Source organism: Hemiscyllium ocellatum, chromosome 8, assembly GCF_020745735.1.
Source record: "Hemiscyllium ocellatum isolate sHemOce1 chromosome 8, sHemOce1.pat.X.cur, whole genome shotgun sequence".
Lineage (NCBI taxonomy): Eukaryota > Metazoa > Chordata > Chondrichthyes > Orectolobiformes > Hemiscylliidae > Hemiscyllium > Hemiscyllium ocellatum.
In genome coordinates, this window is record NC_083408.1 from 108340325 (window position 1) to 108363966 (window position 23642).

Consider the following 23642-nt stretch of genomic DNA (forward strand, 5'->3'; position numbering starts at 1 on the left):
ATAACTGCATTGCAAACTAGCCGTCCAGCCAAATGAGCTAACCAGCACTCCCTGCACATTGTTCTTAAAAATGGGAAACATCTTTTCAGCACTCACCCTGTCAACATGTTCTCAATGAAATGGCGCCAAATTCTTTTTGCTGAAAACAACCTAAGGAGGGTTCCTGTCAGTGCTTGCCTTTGTTTATAGCTGACATACTAGAAGTTGCTTTCCTTCCTAATGTTGCTGAAAGTCATGCTGGGCTCAGACCTCTAAAGATTTTCTATTGGTCACCTGCATTGGGAGGGGCAGGGAGAATGGTAGCACAGAGGAAAAACCACTGAAGTAAGAATTCAGAGGCCCAGTGTAATATTGTGGGATCATGGACTTAAGCCTCACTATGGCAACTGATGAAAATTAAAATTCAATCTGAAACATTAAGCCACCATCAGTAATGGTGACTATGACAATGATCATCAATCTTTGTAAAAATCCATTTGGTTCATTAATATCCTTGCGGGAAGAAAATTTGCTTTCCTTAACCTAGTCTGGCCTATATGTGACCCACGAAACAAAGTACAAAGAACAATGAAAATCACAGCACAGGAACAGGCCCTTTGGCCCTCCAAGCCTGCACTGATCCAGATCCTCTATTTAAACCTGTCGTCCATTTTCTAAGGATCTGTATCCCTCTACTCCTTGTTCATTCATATATCTGTCTGGATACATTTTAAATGACACTTTAGTTCCTGCCCCTGCCACCTCTGCTGGCAACACGTTCCAGGAACCCACCACTCTCTGCATAAAGAACTTTCCATGCATATCTCCCTTCAAAATTTCCCCTCTCACCTTGAACTCGTGATCCCTAGTAATTGAGTCCCCCATTCTGAGAAAAAATGCTTCTCATTATCCACCCTGTCTTTTCCTCTCATGATTTTGTAGACCTCAATCAGGTCCCCCCTCAACCTCCATCTTGCTAATGAAAAAAATTCTAATCTACTCAACTTCTCTTCATAGCTAGCGCCCTACATATGACACAACATCCTGTGAATCTCCATTGCACCCTCTGCAAAGCATTCACATCATTTTGGTAATATGGCGACCAAAACTGTTCGCAGTATTCCAAAATGTGGCCAAACCAACGTCCGATACAACTGCAACATGACCTGCCAATTCTTGTACTCAATACACTGTATGATGAAGGAAAGCATGCCGTATGCCTTCTTGACCACTCCATTGACCTGTGTTGCCACCTTCAGGGTCCAATGGACCCTGAACACCCAGATCTCTCTGCACATCAATTTTCCCCAGGGCTTTTCCATTTACTGTGTAGTTCGCTCTTGAATTGGATCTTCCAAAATTCATCACCTCGCATTTGTCTGGCATTTCTCTGCCCAGCTCTCCAATCTATCTATATTCTGCTGCATTCTCTGACAGGCCCCTTCACTATCAGCTAATCCGCCAATCTTAGAGTCATCTGCAAACTTGCTAATCAGACCACCTGTATCTTCCTCAAAATCAATTACATATAACACAAACAACAGTGGTCCAGCACAGTTCTTGAGGAACACCATTGGTCACTGGTCCCCATTTTGAGAAATTCCCTTCCACTGCTACTCCTGCCTAGCCAGTTCTCTATCCAAGTGGTTGATTCTTGACTGTCTAATGAAATGACTCAACAAGGTTCAACGGCAATTAGGGATGGGCAACAAAGAGTGGCCAGCCCACATCCCAAGTAAGAACGAAAAAGCTTTGCTTCTCCAACTTTCCAAGTTGGCAACACAACTTGCTATCTGTCTGCCCACTTTAATTGCTTTCATTATCTGTACTCACTTATTGATTAAAAAGCTGGTGGGAGGAAGGTAGGCTTTGGGACACTAACCCAACAAGCTTCCTACTCCTCTCATGCTCCCCTCCCACCAAATTGGAAACATTCCTCCCAAGGGTTGATTTTTTTTGCAGGCTTGTGGAGTGCAAATGGAAATACAAAGGTAGAAAAGTGGCTGCATCGTAAACTGGAAACAGCACCAACCATCAAAATACCCATCAGCTTTTCTATCACCAACTGAATTATCCGTCAACATTGAAATATCTCTGAAAAGAAGTACTTGCATTATATTGTGCTATATATCTTTCAGAAATCTCTCAAAGCACTTCACATATAATCAATTACTTTCAAGTGCGGTGACTGTAATCTAAGTAGACTGAACAAACAATGAAAGACAGCTAAGTAACACTTACGGCTGTAGAGGAACCGCTGCCTTCTCAATGAAGTTAAAAATCACACAACACCAGGTTATAGTCCAAAAGGCTTAATTGAAAGGACACTAGCTTTCAGAGCACTGCTCCTTCATCAGGAGGTTGTGGAGGACACAATTGTAAGGCACAGAATTTATAGCAAAAGTTTACAGTGTGATGTAACTAAAATTATACATTGAAAAAGACCTGGATTGTTTGGAATGAACATTTTGGTTTCAGTTCTTTCATATGTAAACTGCAGAATCTTTTTAAATTTACATCCTTAAGTGAACTTTAACAATTGGTGTCATGTCGGCCCAGATAATGTATTGAAGGTGTGAGCTGCACTGTGTGAGGCTGTCTGTGCCACAATGGTCAGACTGATTCTAATATAAAAAATGGATTTACAGAATTTTATGGAGTCATGCAGTTTTTGAGCAAAATAAGATGTAATTCTGCAAATACAAATTCACCCCACAAACATATGTGTGTGTGTGAGGGGGTTATCAGTGTCTGTGAAAGAGTGGGTTTATGTATGTGAGTGTAAAAGGGTATAAGTCTAGGAGAGGGTACATGTGTGCGTGGGAGCGTATGTGTGAACGTATGAGAGAGAGCTTGTGTGTGAGAGAGGCTCTGTGTGAGTGTATGAGTCTGTAGGTAGGTATGTGTGTGTGTGTGTCTTTGTATGTGTGTGTGGTAGTGCAGTGGGGTCACCTGTAGTGTGACATGAACCCAAGGTCCCGGTTGAGGCCATCCCTATGGGTACCAAACGTGGCTATCAGCCTCTGCTTGGCCACTCTGCGTTGTTGCCTATCCCAAAGTCTGCCTTAGAGGACAGTCGCCCGAGGGTCAGAGGTCGAATGTCCCAGATCGCTGAAGTGTTCTCTGACTGGGAGGGAACACTCCGGTCTATTGATTGTTGTGCAGTGTTAATTCATCTGTTGTCGTTGGCTCACTCAGTCTCGCCAATGTACCATGTCTCAGGGCATCCTTGCCTGCAGCGTATGAGATAGACAACGTTGGCTGAGCTGCATGAGTACCTGCCATGTACACAGTGGGAGGTGTCCCCACGCATAATGGTGGTGTCTGTGTCGACACTCTGACACGTCTTGCAGTGCCTACTGTGACAGGGTTGTATGGAGTTGTCCTGAAAGCCAGACAGTTTGCTACGAACAATGGTCTGTTTGAGGTTTGGTGGTTGTTTAAAGGTGAGAAGTGGAGGTGTGGGGAAGGTCTTGGCGAGGTGCATATCCTCATTGATAATGTGTTGCAGGCTCCGAAGAACATGGCATAGTTGTTCAGCTCCTGGGAAGTACTGGACTATGAAGGTTACCCTGTTGGTTGCAGCACGTGTCTGTCTCCTGAGGAGGTCATTACGGTTTCTTGCTCAGACAGATCATTGTTCATAGCAAACTGCCTGGCTTTCAGGACAACACTATACAACCTTGTCACGGTAGATGCTGCAAGACATGTCAGAGTGTCGACACATATACCACCATTACGCGTGGGGGCACCTCCCATCGTGTATGTGGCAGGTACTCATGCAACTCAACCAACGTTGTCTATCTCATACGCTGCAGGCAAAGATGCCCTGAGGTATGGTACACTGGCGAGACCGAGCGGAGGCTACGACAACAGATGAATGGACATTGCAATACAATCAACAGACCGGAGTGTTTCCTCCCAGACAGAGAAAATTTCAGCGGTCTGGGACATTTGACCTCAGAGCTTTGGGTGACTGTCCTCTAAGGCGGTCTTTGGGACAGGCAACAACAAAAAGTGGCCGAGCAGAGGCTGATAGCCCCATTGGGATGGCCTACATATATATATATATATATATATATATAATGCACACACACACACACACACACACACACACACACACACACACACACACACACACACACACACACACACACACTCTCTCTCTCTCTCTCTCTCTCTCTCTCTCTCTCTCTCTCTCACAGACACTCATAACTTCCACACACACACCCTACATGCACACACAACCCTAAGTGTGTGGGGTGAATTTGCATTTGCAGAATTACATCTTATTTTGCTCAAAAACTACATGAATCCATATAAGATCATGTAGATCCGTTTGTTAGATTAGAATCAGTCTGACCATTGTGGCACAGACAGCCTCACACAGTGCAGCTCACACCTTCAATACATTATCCGGGCCAACATGACACCAATTGTTAAAGTTCACTTGAAAATGTATCTTTTCAAAGTGTTTTGCGATTTACATATGAAAGAACTGAAACCAACTTTGTCATTTTAACAGATGAGAAACTTAACAAACAATCCAGGTCTTCTTCAATATATAATTTCAGTTACATCACACTGTAAACGTTCGCTATAAATTCTGTGTCTTATGAACTTATACTCCACCTCTATGTGATGAAGGAACTGTGCTCCAAAAGCTAGTGCTTACAAATAAACCTGTTGAACTATAACCTGGTGATTTTTGACTTTGTACACCCCAGTCCAATACCGGCTCCTTCAAATTATGACTTCTCAATGAATGCAATGGACATGCAGGAGCATACTGACCAAATGCATTGTGCTCCTGTGATATACAACCAACTCAAAGTTCAAAGTAAATCTATTCTTAATTGCATTCTGTTCCGAGATACACCTCATCAGTGCTGGCATGTGGATAATTCCTATGAGAACACGTTGAACAGACAGCAACCTTTTTCCAGGTATCAATGATATTGTGGTGCAAGAAAAAAATGCAAGAAATGCAGCCATTCACATATTTCTGCAGGAAACTTAGAAGGGTCACATTGGTAAGTGTCAGAGGGCTTCTTCCACTCACGGAACTCTACTAACCTGAGAGTCAGTGCCTTCATTAGAGATGAGTAGGAAAGAAAGAAAATGGAGAAGGAAAGACCAACCTTCTGGTCAATATTCTCCTTGTACAATACTGTACTGTGCAATAAAATACAAGAACTCAACCTGACACCGAGAACTTCAACGGCCTGTCCAAGACAATGTTCATCAGATATGCAGAAATTGCAGCTGGGAAGGGTGCAATCAGGTGGTATCACATTGGTTGCCAGTTATATGGCAACTGTTATTTTCTGAACATCAAACAGGGAATGTCAGATGTGTCAACTGTGGCTATATGTTCCATTCCTTCCCACATGCAGTTTTACCCCCACGTGCTACTGTTTAGATACTGAATTGCTTCCAGTGTGCTTCTGATACTTTCTGCTTCTATTTCTGGTTATAATTTGTCAAAATATTTTTCTGTTGATTCACACAACAGGATTTCTGTTGCAATTCTAAATTTCCCCTTTGTAGTCCTTCCCATTAAAGGGAGGTATGATTAAAGGACACAACCTTGGCAAATTCACAGTATTTGATACAGATTGAGTTGTAGTTCACAGATCAATACTTCATCTAAACTAGCAACCCTGGAATCCCAGGTACAGGTCCAGTAAAAAACTGCAATGTTCTTGGCCTTAAGGCTCTAACACAATATTTCCATATAAAGAGATCATGCCTGGAGACAAAGGAGTTCCAAATATTTTCAAAATCTATCTCCAACTTACCACAGTTAGAGATTAAGTGCTTTAGGCTTTACAATGTCATGATAAAAACGTCACGGATTTTCAACTAATTGTTTCCACATTTTTATATTTTGAAAATGGGCAATTAAAACAATCATCAAAATGTCCTTACCTCCAAATCCCGGATGCCGTCTAGGATACTTAACCTCTCTGGCACCGATTCAAGATGGTCCAATGCCATCCGTGTGCTCTAAATTCAAAACCAAGGTAAAACATATTAACCTCTCTATTTTACTGAAACCAGCCTCAATGTAGTAACACTTTTCTCATTAGCATCACACAGGGTCAAAATTCTCCTTAATAACAGAACACACAAGCCAACTTGTTCATTAGTAACAATACACGAATCAGTGTTCTTCAGAATAGTGCACGGTTCAGTGTTCTCTTTTGTTGATAATGAAAGGGATGTCAAGCGCTAGACCTTCCACAAGCATTCTATCTTGTAAAATACACTCGTATTTGTGCAGATTAACATTTGTTTTGCAGCATTTTTCTGCTTTGCTGAGCAAAGGTACAGGATTCTGGTAGAGGACAGGATGGAAAAAGGTCACAGGGGTTACATTGCAAACAATATTACAATAGTTTTCCTTCTTCATCCCCCCCTTTCCAGGTGTTGGTTCAGGCTAGACAAAGGTACCACAGCCATTTTCCAGTTTCCTACCAAGGTGCCTATTCTTCAAGTATTAACTCAGGCTGCATATGCTAAAGGAACTTTCAATGGTGAATCATGGGCAGGCAGGTTAGAAGCAGGAGAAGGGCACTCAGCCTCTTGAGCCCACCCCATCATTCTATAACAGCTGGTTTCATTATTCCCTATTCCCATCCATCACTGATAACATTTCCTCCTCTTGCTGATAAAGCATTTATCTACCTTTACCTTAAAAATATTCGAAGACTCTGCTTTCACTACCCGATGAGAAAGTTAGTTCCAAAGACTCACAACCCTTCAAAAGCAAAAATAAATCTAATTTCTGTTTTAAACAGGTGAAACATGATCTTCAGACAGTGATCTCTTCCCCTGGTACTAGATTCCCCTACAAGAGGAAACATCTATTCCCTATTCAGCCTCTCAAATTCCCCATATGTTTCAATCAAGTCTCCTCTTACTGTTTTAAACTCCAGCCAAAACCTGTCCAACATGTCTAACCTATCCTCATAAAATAATCTATCCATTCCAGGTATTAGTCAAGTGAACGTTCTCTGAACTGCTTCACATGTTTCATTAAATAGGGAGACCATTATTATAACAAATGTCCTACATATCTGAAGCATTACCTCCTTATTTTTGTACTCAATTCCCCTCAGGATAAATTATAACATTCTGTGAGCTTTCCAAATTACTTACTGTACCTGCATACTAACATTTCGAAATTGGACCAGCCAAATGCCTCTAGAATCCCTTACCCTCTTTAGATAGTATGTTTCCTTCCTACTTTCAGTCTTCCTCCCCTTTTGAATAAAGGAGTTACATTCATTATTTCACAATCTAATGGAAGCTTCCCTGAATCTAGAGAATTTTGGAAATTTAAAAACAACACATCAACTACCTCACTTATCACTTCTTTTAAGGCCCTAGGATAAAATCCATCAGGACCCAAGGACTTGTCAGCCCACAGCTCCAACAAGTAGTGGGGAGGCATTGACCTAGTAGTATTATTGCTGGACCTTTAATCCAGAGACCTAGGTAATGTTCTAGGGGCCTGGGTTCGAATCCTGTCACAGCAGATGGTAGAATTTGAATTCAATAAATACTTGGAATTGAGTCTAGTGATAATCATGAAGCCATTACCGATTGTCAGGAAAAATCCAACTGGTTCGTTAATGCCCTTTAGAGAAGGAAGTTATCTGGTCTGGCCTACATGTGACATCAGACCCATAGCAATGTGGTAAGTAGCCCTCTGGGCAATAAATGCTGATCTAGCAGTGATGCCCTTATCCGCTGAATGAATAAAAAAAAGTTGCTCAGTACTACTACCATGGTGATTGCAATTTGAGCTCCTTACATTTCCTGATTAACCACGAAAGTGAAGACTGATGCAAAACATCTATTAAATGTATCTGCCATCTCCTTATTTTCTTGTTTTAATTCTCTGGGTCAATTTTCTATAGGATCATTGCTCACTTTGTCAACGCTTTTCTTTTTAAAATGTCTATTGAAACTCTTACTACCTGTTTTTAGATTTCTAGCTAGCTTTCTCTTATACTCTAATGTTTTCTTTTTATCATTCGTTTAGCAATTCTTGCTTTTTAAAAATATATTTTGTCCAATTTTTTGACCTGCCTCCCATCTCTTCACAATTATATGTTCTTGAGGTTTGATACTACTTTTAAGTCAGTAACCAAATGGAGTTTGTCTTTCTGGTTAAAATGTATCTATTTTACGTATTCTTGCATATTCCTCCATAGGTTGTGACTGCATCTCTACTGACCTTGCTCTTAACCTAATTTGTGAGTTTGCTTCAGCAAACAATCAACCCCCACCCCCACAGCCTCCGCATTCCAAAACACACACCCACAACCCTCAATCCATCAAATCCTATCTATTTGTTCACATTTTGAAACCAGACCCGGAGCAGAAAGCGACAGGCATGGAACCTAATTCTCACTAGCCCATAAGGACTGATGCACAATTATATACAGTACAAGTCAACTAACCAGTGCACCAAACTCAGGGCTTTCTGGTCTATATCACAGTCCAGAATATGAAAAGATGTCTGCAAACTGAATCCAAAAACTCGCGAAAGCATAATTTGCTGCTGCTGATGTGACACTTTGGCCAAAGAATTACAACCAGTTGTGCAATTGCAATTTCAAGATTAACATCATCAATGCTCTACGCAGAGACTGGACTTTTAGGTTGTAAATATGCCATGTCTAAATACAAACTGGACTTCTAAATTCACAATATAGAAAAGCTGTTCTTGCCAAGGCAAAGGATAAAAGCTTTACCAGGGATCTAATCGCATCGTACCTGACCTCGCTCGATCCTGACAGAGTTTCTGAAACGGAAAGTGTGCCAGCTCTCAGTACTCTGATAAGAACATAAAACCAGGTTAATAAGGCCATAAAAAAGCTAAAATAGCAAACAAAGTACTGGCGTTCATTTCTCAAGGGACATAACTGAAAAGCAGTATGCTAAATCTACACAGAAACCTATTTAGACGATATTTTGAACATTTCAGACCTGAAAATTATGTAAAGGATTTAAAGGCACTGGAGAAAATGTGAAAATGACTTACTAGAATGGGGCTAGAATAAAATATTACAACCATCAGTGAAGATTGAATAGGCTGGGACTGTTTTCTCTAGAAGAGTAAAAATTGATGGGTGAATTGAGAGGGCTTTTTACCTCATGGCATGTATTTGATAACCCAGATGTAAATCTTTCCATTTTGCAGGCAAGACAGAACTAGAGGCCATCAAAATAAGATGATTATTAATAATTCAGACTGGAATTCAGAAGAAACCTCCTAACCAAAAGAGTAGGTTGAATATGGAACTCACCATTAACTGAGGTAAGTAGAATGGATGCAGTTTAGAAGAAGGTAAATATACAGGAGGGAAAGGAATAGAAATTATGTTTAAAGGTTAGATTAAACAAAATCGAGGCTAATGTGGAGAATAAATACTGACACAAACCTGTTGGGCCAAATGGCCCGTTTCTGTAGCGTAAGTACAACCTGACATTGAGTAAAAAAACTCATTGAACTATTTAACTTAACCAGTTCATTGGACATGCTATATATCAGAAATTAGTTAAAGAATATCATGCCATGGATCAGAATTGCTAAGTACCATGGATATTTTAAATATGTAAATCCAAAATATGTTTTTTTTTAAACTGGGCTCAAATAACCAAAAATGGCTACAGTTGTAAATTAAGTGAGTTTCTGGAGAGAGAGAGAGAGAGAGACATGGAATATCATACCTTCGGAGGTGAAGGGAATTTTAAACAAGAGCCCTTCAAAGGGAGGTGGGGTCAGGTAGGCAAGTCGAAACAGAATGCACTGTGATATCTTGTGAATACTTTATTCTTCATTCATGGGACATGGGCATCGCTGGCTGGGCCAGTATTTATTACCCATCCCTAATTGCCCAGGGGGCAGTTCAGAGTCAGCCACATTGCTGTGGGTCTGCAGTCACATGTAGGCCATACCAGGTAAGGATGACAATTTCCCTCCCGAAAGGGCATTAATGAACCGGATGGGTTTTTCCAACAATTGTCAATGGATTCATGATCATCATTAGATCCTTAATTCCAGATTGTCATTGAATTCAAATTTCACCATCTGCCGTGGCGGGATTTGAACTTGGTTCCCAGAACATTACCTGGGTCTCTGGATTAACAGTCCAGCAATAATACCACTAGGCCATCATCTCCCCACCAAGAGTTGGACTGAAGGGTCTGTTTACGTGCTGTATGACTCAGTGACAAAGATATGAAGGGCTGGTGACCCCTACTTAACAGCGAGCCACCCTCTTTAGATTATTTCCCAACTTGCAGACACATTTTGCACTTTTCCCTTTGGACAGGGGCTGAAACTTCAGTTTGAACTCTACTGGAGTATGCTAGTGGGATTTAACATTTTTGTGTGATTCAGCCTAAGTTCAAGCATTAGCATGCAGTGAAGGTCACATTTGAAGAAATATTCTCTAGTCAGTTCCAGAGAACAGCCATATCCGACTCAAAATGATAACTCTGTTTCTATCTCAACAGACAAGGCCAGACTTGCTGGGTTCCCTCCAGCATTTTCTGTTTTTACCTCCTAGTCACTCTTACATTTTAGATAAAGAAGAAGGGTCACTGGACCCAAAACATTAACCCTGATTTCTCTCCACAGATGCTAGCAGACCTGCTGAGCATCTCCAGCAATTTCTGTTTTGTTTCCGATTTCCAGAATCTGCAGTTCTTTCGGTTTTTATCTGTATGAAGACAGTGCTGAGCCAGTTAAAATTTAACATTGGGGTCTTTGGTAGAATTGGCATGACTAATTTGTTAATTTGGACACTTTCAGCTTTTTGTGTTTTTATTGGAGCATTGGATAATGGACAGGCAATGCATTTAGATCCATCAGGTATGCACTGAGACTTTAGTTCTGTTGCAAAACACATTCATGTTCCATTACTATTTAAGCGTCAGTGCCAGCATGTTTCATTTCATCAATGAGGGCATTGTCAGCAAGGCCAATGTTTGTTGTCCATCCCTAATTTCCATTGAACTAAGATACTTGCTAGGCCATTTCAAAGGACAGCTAAGAGTCAACCGCATTGCTGTGGGTAAGACCAGGGGTAGATGGCAAATTTCCTTCCCAGAAGGACCTCAGTGAACCAGATGGGTTTAAATGATAATAATCTATTACAGTAAGGATATTATTAAGGTGGAAAAGGTTCAGAAAAGACTTACCAGGATGTTGCCAGGAAGGGCGGATCTGAGGTACAAGGAGAGGCTGGATAGCTGTAACATTTTCACTGGAGTGTAGGAGGTTGAGGGTGACCTTACAGAGGTTTATAAAATCATGAGGGGTTCAGATAAAGTGAATAGCAGGTGTCTTTTCCCTAGAGGGAGATTTCAAGACTACGCATTTTTAAGATGAAAGATTTAAAAAAGACATGAGGAGCAATTTTGTTTTGCAAAGAGTGGTTTGCATGTGGAATGAACTTCCAGAGGAGGTGGTGGATGTGGGTACAGTTACAATGTTTAGAAGACATTTAGATAAGTAAATGAATAAGAAATGTTTGGGGGGATATGGGCCAAGCACAGGCAGGTGGAACTAGTTTAGTTTGGGATTATGGTTGGATCAAGGGGCCCGTTTCCCTGCTGTATGACGTTATGATTCTCTGTTTAGGCCTGATTGTTCACATTAATTGTTAACAACATGTCTAATGACACAGAAAGTCATATATACAAATTTGCTAATAACACAAAGTTAAGTAGCAGTACAGACAATATAAAATTACAAAGTGAGACTGATAGATCAGATGATCTGTGGCAGATGAAGTTCAATGAAAGCAATGTGACGTCAACAATTTTGGACCAAAAAAGGATAGTTTAGGGTACTTTCTGGGAGTTATGAAGTTAAATGCAATGGATGTCTAAAAAGCCTTAAAAGTTCAGGTTCATAGATCTTTAAAATACCATGAACAGGTGCAGAAAACACTCTAGATAGCTAATGGAAGCTGAAGTTGTGCTGCAGTTATACAAAACCCTGGGTGGATCTCACGTGGAGTACTCTGGGCACCACAAAACAATCTGGGCGCCACACCTTAGGATAGATACATTGGCCTTGGAGGAAGTACAACATAGGTTACAAGAACAATACCTAGATTTCAGGAGTTATGTCGAGACATTGTATAAATTAGGCCAAAATATTAACAGGAAAAGACAGGGCAGATAAAGATAAACCATTTCCACTGGTTGGTGATTCTAAAACTGGGGGGTATAGTCTAAGAGTTAGGGTCAAACCATTGAGGAAACATGTTAGGAAGTATCTACATACAAAGTGTGATGGATGTTTGGAAGTTTGGTTCACAAACAGCATGGATTCCAGATCAGTTGTTAATTATATATCTGAGATGGATAAATATTCGTTCAGCAAAGGAATTAAGGGATATGGGCCAAAGGCATAACTATGGAGTTAGGCCAAACATCAGCCATGATGTTAATGAATGATGGAACAAGCTGAATTGCCTGCTACTTGTTCCTTTAATTGTCTTGTGAGTCATTGAGAGAAAGAGCACAGAAGCAGGCCTTTCGGTCCAACTTGTTCACACCGACCAGATATCCTAAATTAATCTAGTCCCAATTCCCAGCATTTCGCCCAAACCCTCTAAACCCTTCCTATGCATATACCCACCCAGATGCCCTTTAAGTGTTGTCATTACACCAGCCTTCACCACTTCCTCTGACAAATCATTCCACACACACACACCACTCTCTGTGTGAAAAGGTTGCCCATTAGGTCCCTTTTAAATTTATACACTCCCACCCTAAACCTACACCCTCTAGTTCTGGACTCCCCCACCCAAGGGAAAAGGCCTTGTCTACTTACCCTATCCATGCCCCGCATGATTTTATAGATCTCTATAAGGTCACCCCTCAGCCTCCAATGCTCCAGGGAAAACAGCCCCAGTCTATTCACCCTCTCCCTGTAGCTCAAACCCTCCAGCCCTGGCAACATTCTTGTAAATCTTTTCTGAACCCATTCAAGTTTTACTACATCCTTCCTAAATGTGGGAGACCAGAATTGCATACAATATGCCAATAGTGGCTGAACCAATGTCCTGTACAGCTGCAAAGTGACCTCCCAACTCCTATACTAAACGCACTTTGAAGACCTTAGAATCCCTACAGTGTGGAAACAGGCCCATCGGCCCAACACTAACCCTCTGAAGAGTCTTCCACCCAGACCCATTCCCCAATGTTATTATCCTGCATTTATTCCTGACTAATGCACCTAACCTACTGATCGCTAAACACCATGGTCAATTTACCTGACCTGCACATCTTTTGAATTGTGGGAGGCAACATGGCAAGAACCCCATGCAGACATGGGGAGAAAGTGCAAACAGTCACCCGAGGCTGCAAATGAACCCAGGATCCTGGCGCTGTGAAGCAGCAGTGCTAACCACTGAACCACAGTGCCACCCAATAAAGACTAACTCTGTGCAGAGAAAGCAGAGTTATCAGCACTCTTAGTTCTGAGGAAGGGTCACTGGACCCGAAACGTTAACTCTGCTTTTTTTTCCATAGATGCTACCAGATCTGCTGAGCTTTTCCAGCAATTTCTGTTTTTGCTTCTAGATTTTTGATTGATTGAATGCAAATTCCACCAGCTACCATGGTGACATTTGAACCTACTGCTCCTATCACCCCTTATACAATGCAAAAACAATGTCCACCCTGTTTAACATCATTGGAATCAAACTCTTTCAAATGACTCTCAGGTTCTGTGACAGCACACAAAAAGTTGATGAAAAGATACATTGCACAGCCAAGCAAGGTGCTTGTATCATCATGTTTGCATGGAAGATTCATGTCTATTGAAACTATTCAAGGTCAGTTATACTCGATTACAAAAAATGATTGAATTAAACTAACTTGTTTGAAAGCTGCATGTCCAAGCATGAATTGCTAAGACAGTTGTGATGACTATATCTGTCCCCACTATTGCTTATAGAGACTCCCTGAAATTTAAAACATATGTGACAACGCCAGGAATTTTGCACTTTACTAATAAAAGGAGCAATTGCAGCAAGAGCAGGTTCTTAAAAATGTGAAACCAAAAGAGAAAATGCTGGAAAATCTCAGCAAGTCTGGCAGCATCAGTAAGGAGAGAAAAGAGCTGATGTTTCGTGTCTAATTGACCCTTTTCCAGCATTTTCTCTTTTGGTTTCAAATTCCAGCATCTGCAGTAATTTGCTTTTATTCAGTCTTAAAAATGTGAAACTGGGTGGCTGCTGAAAGAGAGAATAATATAGAGGAATGTTGTTACATTTTCTGAAGAGGTTAGTAACTTCTATAGAAATTCAAACTTCCAATTAACAGCTGGAGGAATGACAAAAGAATTCAAGTTTTAAAACATTTACAGCAGCCGATAATGATAAAGCACCATTGCCTAAACGTGATTTATTTTTTGTTGGCTACCTATACTTTAATTAACATAGAAGAATTTTCCCCTTTTACATTTATCATTCAGCATGCTCCTCACAGAATTAAATTCCCTAGAGCAAACCATCCACAGTAATGTCCAGTGATCATCTTTCAAGCACTTTATTTAGTTTTTGAAGAATGTCAAAAATTCACCTCCAGCAGTAAAATCTGGTGCAGTAATTCTCATTCCCTCAGTCATACCAAACAAATCTGATAGAAGTTGACCGCAGTATGCATTTCCTCGACTCCAGCCATGGTCATTTACAAAATTAAGAAGCTTCTTCTCTCTGCTGACCACACAGAACGGTCATTCACTCATTTGTAGGGAAGCCTGTGACCTAATCTCAAAAATGGCTTCCCTTCACTTGGCAATGTGAAAGACGTTAACCTTGTATTTAGGTAAAAGTGCTAATTAGCTATTCTATACCTAAGTCTCTTTCACCTTAAAAGCAAATGGACAGTTAACAGCACATTTATTTGCAACTGTATAGCTACAACACTTGTTCAGGAATTTGGGAGACTCGTCATATACTCAGGCAACCTTTGAATGGACTTGTCCAATGTTAATGTTGATCTCACTCCTTGCAACTTCTCTGTGGCTGTAACACTGTATTCTGCAAACAATTCTGCTACCCTGATGCACTCTGTATGGTACAACCTGCCTGTCGAGCATGCAAAGCAACACTTTTCACTGTATTTCGGTACATGTGGCAACAATAAATCAATCAATCAATCAGATGTTGTTGCCATTGTCTCCTTCTGTGAATTATTTGTACCCTTTTCTCAGTAAAGCGATCTAGCCTTCCTTTGATCCATAACAATTAAATCCCCAAAGCAGAACACACAAAATAAGAAGCAGGAGTAGGCAATTCGTCCCCACAGGCCCTGCTCCACCATTTAATAAGATCATGGTTGATCTGAATACAACCTCCAATCCCCACATTTCTGCCGACCCTGCTAACCTTTCAACCTCTTACATATCAAGAAGCTAGCTACCCTTGCCTGAACCTTCTTCATTTACTCTAATTTCGGGGCACAGTCATAATTGTCCAAACATCATCATTGTTACACTGTGTTAAACAGGCACACTAGAGGATTCCCAGTTCAAAACCCACAGATAAAGCCTGCTTCAACCACCCTCTCAGAATAGTTCGGAACAGTTGAGCCCAGCACCTAATGGGAGCTGGGGAAGTTGCTAGGAGCAGAGTTGGAGTCGGGCAGATGCTAGTATCAAGACAATGGGATAGATTTCTTTTGGCTGATACTAAGCTGAGGATCTGTTTTCTGTTTGGCTTATTGGGAGGCTTGAGGCTAAACAAGCTGTCAGCAAAGGTGGGAACAGTCTGGAGTCAAGGGTGTTGGCAAAAGAACCATGACTGGGTTCGGTCACCAGCACAAATATGAAAGTTATCCTTGCATCAGTGAATGATATTCCTGAAAGAAGAGCATGTCAATGACATTAATTTTATATTTCTAAATGGTATTTCAGTATGGTAAACACATACATTGAGAGTGTGTTGCTAGAAAAGCACAGCAGGTCAGGCAGCATCCGAGCAGTAGGAAAGTCAACGTTTTGGGCAGGAGCTCTTCATCAGGAATGAGACTGGGAGCCTCGGTGGTGGAGAAATAAATGGGAGGGGGGTGGGGCAGGGGAGAAGGGAGCTGAGAGTACAATAGGTGGATAGAGGTGGGGGTAAAGGTGATAGGTCGGAGAGGACGGTAGAGGCGATAGGTGGGAAGGAAGATTGACAGGCAGGATAGGTCATGAGGACGGTGCTCAGCTAGAAGGTTGGAACTGGGGTAAAGTGGGGGGGAGGGGAAATGAGGAAACTGATGAAGTCCACATTGATGCCCTGGGGTTGGAGGTCCTGAGGCGGAAGATAAGGCGCTCCTCCTCCAGGTATCGAGAGGTGAGGGAGTGGCGATGGAGGAGGCCCAGGACCTGCAGATCCTCAGCAGAGTGGGAGGGGGAATTGAAATGTTCAGCCATGGGGCGATGGGGTTGGTTGATGTGGGTGTCCCGGAGATGTTCTCTGAAGTGCTCTGCGAGAAGGCGCCCGGTCTCCCCAACGTAAAGGAGACCACATCGGGAGCAACGGATACAATAAATGACGTGTGGAAGTGCAGGTGAAACTCTGATGTATGTGGAAAGCTCCTTTGGGGTCTTGGATGGAGGTGAGATGGGAGGTGTGGGTGTGGGTTTTGCAATTCCTGCAGTGGCAGGGGAATGTGCCAGGAGGGGAGGGTGGGTTGTTAGTGGGCATGGACCTGACCAGGCGGTCACGGAGCGAACAGTCTTTGCAGTAACTGTTGAGGACCCAGGTGGACAGCTAATGCAGGTTGTTGGATCTCAGTGGGCATTGCTTTTGGAATTTCTAAAGAAACTGGTATCAGCTTGGCACCAGATGAATGTGAAACGTATTATCTGAAACCATCTGTGTAACTCAGAAGAAAGTGTAATGCACTGAGTCTCAATAAGAAATGCTCCTTTTCAGGCAAAGTGGGAGCTGCATTGGTTTTGTAGCTGTCCACCTGGATCTGCTCTCTGACCCAATATTATACCCGTACAGTTATTTTTGCATTACTAGTAATTAAATTGTAAATAATTTAGTGCTAATTAATGATCAAATAAGTACTGCCCATGGTTACTAATTCATAATGAGACGCTCAGATGGAGTAAAGAGAGAGCTCCTATTTCTGATCACAAGGTGGTGCATAACCAGAAGTCCAAATCTCAGGGAACTGATAAAAAACAAGAGTGTTGAAGGATGAGATTTTATTTCACTTCAGTGAATTGTAGTGATTTGAAATGCACTGCCTGAAAGGGTAGCAGAAAGAGATTCAATGGTAACTCTCAAAAAAGAATTAGATGTATGCACAGACATGGGTGAATACTGTGTCTAATTGGGTAGCTATTTTAAAATGTCAAATGGGTAAAGTGGTCTTCATTAGTGATGTACGATTCTGCGATTGGCAGAGAAGAATTCTATACCATATTGGATTGAATTCACCTTCCAATTTCCGCTATTATAAAATATTCAATTATCAGCCAGCTTTGCTAGTTTTCAAATTGCTGCATTGTACACTTACAAATTGAAGTGGTTCTATGAATAGTCTTAAATTGCATGGCTGATTCTTTTACTTGTTCATTCATGAGATCTCGGCAAAACTGGCCCATTATTGCCTATCCCAAATTGCTTATTCAGGATTCCTGTGCATGGAACAGTCAATCGTAAACACAGACTGAATGAAAAGTTATAGGCATAAACAAGGATTTAGCAAAATGAAATACTCACACTTTCTAAGTCTGCAATCCTATCCTGGAAAAAAGAAAACAAAAATGCAAATCAGTGATTAAATTCTCAATAATTGTCAGGCCCCAGAATTTACCACAAGATGATCATTCACAAATCAAAATTAGCAGAGTGTAAATTCTATCAGCTTCTTAGAAGAGAATAGACAAATTAATGTTTCGGGTGCTGGAGGTTAGAGTCAAGAGTGTGGTGCAGGAAAAGCACAGCAGGTCAGGCAGCATCCGAAGAGCAGGAGAATGAAGGGCTTTTACCCGAAACGTCGACTCCTGCTCCTTGGATGCTGCCTGACCTCCTGTGCTTTCCAGCACCACATTCGGGAACTTAATGTTCCAGATGTACAGCAAGTTAAAATGATCTAGAAAGCACTATATGTAAAAGATGGTAGAAACAGATTCAATTGCCACTTTCAGAGGAGAATTCAAGGCGATGGTGAAATACCTCAGGTAATCTAGTAACACATGAAGCTGAGTGACATCTTTTCATGCTGTGTGATTCTACTTAGACCATTCTCACTCAGAACTCAATCATGACAGCAAACTCCTAGGATGAAAGTGGAAACTTTTCAAAATGTCCAGAAATTAAAGAAATCAAAAACCTGCATAGACTAAAGGGAGATCCTGGCTCATGACCAACTGCAAGGAAAAGGCACATTCAGGAAGGTACTGAACAGTTTGAGATCCTTCATCAGGAAAGTGCAGATGTGAAGTTGAAGCACCACTGGAAGCGATCCAACTTCCAAACAACACACCTATCTAACCCGGAAAACACAACCCATCCCTCATGTTATAGTCTGCAGATTTTGCAGAGACTTATCAGCTACCTCAAAACCCATGAAACTGGAAGTACTGAGGTGCTGCCTAAGAAGAAGCCTTTCAGCAGATCTGGGATGTAAAATTATGAAGTCCCTCAGTATGGCTTAACCAAAACAAGAAATACTGTAAAGTAAAAAAAAAATGCAACTTCTGTTTTCTCCTATTAACAAGTTACCTGGCCGTCCAGGTCATAAAGACAAAACATAAAGGTAAGGATATTGTGTAAAAGTTATATATAGCATTGGGTAGCCCATATCTCGAGAGCTGTGTGCAGTTTCAGTCATCTTAATTAAGAGAGGATGTAAATTCACTGGAAGCAATATAAAAAGGTTGACTAGATTCATATTGTGCTTAAGGTGTATAATATATTATCATAATTTGGGAGTTAAAATCTTAAAGTAGAGGTAAAATAAATGTATGATTTCAATTTTATGCAAGCTTTTTTTAAAGAGGTCAGCAAATCATTTGGAACTGTAAATTGAAGACATTAATTCTAAGAAGGCATGTGATTTAAGTTAAATGCTGAGCAGGATACCTATGCTGTTGACTGATGAAATCTACAAAATTGAACTTTTATGACATACAGAGGAACTAAACCAGGACCCACTAGTTTTTTTGAGTTCAGCTCAGAATTAGATTTCTGTAGTAAATTGTAACGAAGTCAGCTAGGTGAACATCATATAATATGAGTTCCCTGATTGGAGCTGTTAATCTGGACCAATCAGGGAGCCCTGGCAGACAGATATAAACAGGAGTGTCAGATATCCTGTTCACTCCAAGAGCTGGCTCATCAGTGTCTAGTACCCTCCATGTGTAAATAAAGGTGACTGGATGACTGGGTGACAGGATACCAGCCTCTGTCCAGTTATTTTAGTTTCAGTTCAGGAAACAGTTTGTCTTCAGCAGAAGGGTTTTAGTTTGTTAAGTATCCAAGCTTTGAGAGTTTGTGGAGAGATTTTTCAAGCTATCAGTACTGAAGATGGTTAAGATATAGATCTGCAAAGTAGTCTGCAGGTCAGCAAATAAGGGCCACTTAACTAAGAAATTAAAGAAAACAACCAAAAGAACTAAGGATGCTGGAAATTGCTGCAAACATTTTGAGCAATTTTCACTTCTGTTTAAGTAATTAAAAATTAACACTTCACTAGGAACAGTAAACGATATCAGAGTCATAGAGTCAGAGATGTAAAGCACAGAAACAGACTCTTTGGTCCAACACATCCATGTCGACCAGACATCCTAACCTAATATAATCTCATTTGCCAGCATTTGGTCCGTATCCCTCCAAATCCTTCCTATTCATATACCCATCCAGATGCCTTTTAAATGTTGTAATTGTACCAGCCTCCACCACATCCTCTGGCAGCTCATTTTATTCACGCACCACCCTCTACGTGAAAAAGTTGCCCCTTAGGTCCCTTTTAAATTTATCCCCTCTCACCCTAAACCTATGGCCTGTAGTTCTGGACTCCCCCAACCCAGGGAAAAGATCTTGTTTATTTATCTTATCCACGCTCCTTATGATTTTATAATTCTTTATAAGCTCACCCCTCACCCTAAAGGAAAACACTATTCAACCCCTCCCGATAGCTCAAATCCTCCAATCCTGGCAATATCCATGTAAATCTTTTCTGAACCCTTTCAGGTTTCACATCATCCTAGGACCTTACCATGAAGTGTATAAGTCCTGCTAAGACTTGCTTTCCCAAAATGTAACACCTCGCATTTATCTAAATTAAACTCCATCTGCCACTCCTCAGCCCAATGGCCCATCTGATCAAGATCCTGTTGTAATCTGAGGTAACCTTCTTCACTGTCCACTACACCTCCAATTTTGGTGTCACCTGCAAACTTACTAACTATACCTTCTATGTTCATATCCAAATGACGAAAAGTAGAGGACCCAGCACTGATCCTTGTGGCACTCCACTGGTCACTCCAGTCTAAAAAGCAACCCTCCACCACTACCCTCTGTTTTCTACCTTTGAGCCAGTTCTGTATCCAAATGGCTAGTTCTTCCTGTATTCCATGAGATCTAATCTTGCAAACCAGTTTCCCATGAGGAACCTTGTCAAACACCTTAGTGAAGTTCATATAGATCATATCCACTGTTCTGCTCTCACCAATCCTCTTCGTTACTTTATCTAAAAATTCAATCAAGTTCACAAAGCCACGCTGACTGTCCCTAATCAGTCCTTGCCTTTTCAAATACTTATAAATCCTGTCCCTCAGGATTCACTTCAACAACTTGCCCACCACCGATGGCAAGCTCACCGGTCTATCGTCCCCTGGCTTGTCCTTACCACCTTTCTTAAATAGTGGCACTACGTTAACCAACCTCCAGTCTTCCGGTTCCTCACCTGTGACTGTCAATTAAACAAATATCTCAGCAAGAGGCCCAGCAATCACTTCTCTAGCTTCCTACAAAGTTCTTGGGTACACCTGATCAGGTCCTGGGAGTTTATCCACATTTATGCATTTCAAGACATCCAGCACTTCCTCCGCTGTAATATGGACATTTTGCAAGATGCCACCATCTTCCACATCCTTCTCCACTGTAAACACTGATACATAATATTCATTTAGTATCTGCCCCATCTTCTGCGGCTCCACACATAGCTTGCCTTGCTGATCTTTGAGGGGCCCTATATTATCCCTAGTTACCCTTTTGTCCTTAATGTGTTTATAAAATCTCCTTGGATTTCCTTCACCCTATTTTCCAAAGCTATCTCATATCCCCTTTTTTCCCTCCTGATTTCCCTCTTGAGTATACTCCTATTGCCTTTATACCCTTCTAAGGATGGGCTCGATCTCTGCTGTCTATCCTGACATATGCTTCCTTCTTCTTAACCAAACCCTTGATTTCTCGAATAATCTAGCATTTCCTGCACCTACCAGCCTTTCCTTTTACCCTGACAGGAAGATACTATCTGTGGACTCTCGTTATCTCATTTTTGAAGGCTTTCCATTTTCCAGCCATCCCTTTACCTGCGAACATCTGCCCCCAATCAGCTTTTGAAAGTTCTTGCCTAATACCGTCAAAATTGGCCTTTCTCCAAGTTAGAACTTCAACTTTTAGATCTGGTCTATCCTTTTCCATCACTATTTTAAAACAAATAGAATTATGGTCGCTGGTCCCAAAGTACTGACACCTCAGTCACCTGTCCTGCCTTATTTCCCAAGAGTATGTCAAGCTTTGCACCATCTCTAGTAGGTACATCCACATAATGAAAAAGAAAATTGTCTTCAACACACTAACAAATTCCTCTCCATTTAAACCCTTAACACTATGGCAGTCCCAGGCTATGTTTGGAAAGTTAAAATCCCCTACCATAACTACCCTATAATTCTTACAGATAACTGAAATCTCCTTACAAATTAGTTTCTCAATTTTCCGCTGATTATTAGGGGGTTTATAATACCCAATAAGGTGATTATCCCTTTCTTATTTCTCAGTTCAACCAAAATAACTTCCCTGGATGTATTTCCAGGAATATCCTCCTCAAGTACAGCTGTAATGCTATCCTTTATCCAAAATGCCACTACCGCGCCTCTCCTGCCCCCATTCTGTCGTTCCTGTAGCATTTGTATCCTGGAACATTAAGCTGCCAGTCCTGCCCATCCCTGAGCCATGTATCAGTCATTGTAATGATATCCCAGTCCCATGTTCCTAACCATGCCCTGAGTTCATTTGCCTTCCCTGTTGGGTCTCTTGTATTGAAATAAATGCAGTTTAATTTATCAGTCCAACCTTGTTCTCTGCTTTGTTCCTGCCTGCCCTGACTATTTGACTCACTCCTTCTCCCAACTGTACGAGTCTCAGATTGATCTTGTTCCTCGTTATTTCTCTGGGTCCCACCTATACGCTCCACCACCACCGCCCACCGCCCCCCCCACAACCTTTCTAGTTTAAATCCTCCCAAGCAGCTCTAGTAAATTTCCCTGCCAATATATTAGTCCCCTTCCAATTCAGGTGCAATCCATCCTTCTTGTACAGGTCACTTCTACCACAGAAGAGATTCCATTGATCCAGGAATGTGAATCCTTCTCCCCTGCACCAACTCCTCAGCCATGCATTCATGTACGCCATCCTCCTATTCCTACCCTCACTAGCTCATAGCACTGGGAGTAATCCAGATCTTACTACCCTTGAGGAACATCTTTTAAAGTTCTATCTTTCTATATTCCCCCTTCAGAATCTCATCCTTTTCCCTTCCTATGTCAGTAGTTCCAATGTATACAATGACCTCCTGCAGGTCCCTCTCCCCTTTGAGAACATTCTGCACCTTCTCTGAGATATCCCTGATCCTAGCACTGGGGAAGCATTATACCACTCTGATTTTTTGCTGCTGGCTGCAGAAATGTCTGTCTGTGCGTCTAACCAGAGAGTTCCCTAACACAATCAATCGCTTGGAACCCAATGCTCCTCTCATTACATTAGAGCCAGTCTCGATACCAGAAATTTGGCTGTTTGTGCTACATTCCCCCACAAGTCCATCACTCCCTATATTTTCTAAACGGCATATTTGTTTGAGATGGGGATAGCCATAGGAGACTCCTGCACAACCTACCTGCCCCTCCCACCTTTCCAAGAATTAGCCTATCTACCTGACTGTACCTGCGGCTTTTCTCCCTTTCTATAACTGCCATCCATCACGCCCCCTAGCTCTTGGTAAATTCCTTTTTGCCTCTAACTGCCACTCTAACCGATCCATGTAAACTGACATGATTCACAATAAAAGACACTTCCTGCATCAGTAACACGGAAACTCTCCCTAAACTCCCACATCAGAAAGGAAGAGCACATCACTCTACTAAAAGCCATTTTTGCTCCTTCAAAGTCTACAGACCTAGAAAACAGCACCATTGACAGTTTGTTAAGATCTTTCTAAAGTGACATATGTGTACAAAGCTTTTAGATAATACACTTATGTTCATTGGATAAAGATCACTGACAGCCTGCCATGAATATTTCTGGGGAACAACCACCACGGTAACCAAATGCAAAGATTAAACTTATCACTTATCAAACTTGGCTTCACTCTGTAACTTAACATTAGCAAGGATC

The 23642-nt window shown here is 41.4% G+C and overlaps 1 protein-coding gene across 3 annotated transcripts in view; it reads right to left on the reverse strand.

Moving 5' to 3' along the window:
* Positions 1–23642, reverse strand: part of LOC132818418 (centrosomal protein of 128 kDa) — a 410636-nt gene that overhangs the window by 35792 nt on the left and 351202 nt on the right. For all 3 annotated transcript variants that reach the window (XM_060829432.1, XM_060829433.1, XM_060829431.1), the window contains exons 19-20: positions 17745–17768; positions 5911–5988 (exon numbers count right to left, since the gene is read on the reverse strand). In XM_060829432.1, the coding sequence (XP_060685415.1) occupies positions 5911–5988; positions 17745–17768 (102 nt within the window). The remainder of the gene's footprint in view (positions 1–5910; positions 5989–17744; positions 17769–23642) is intronic.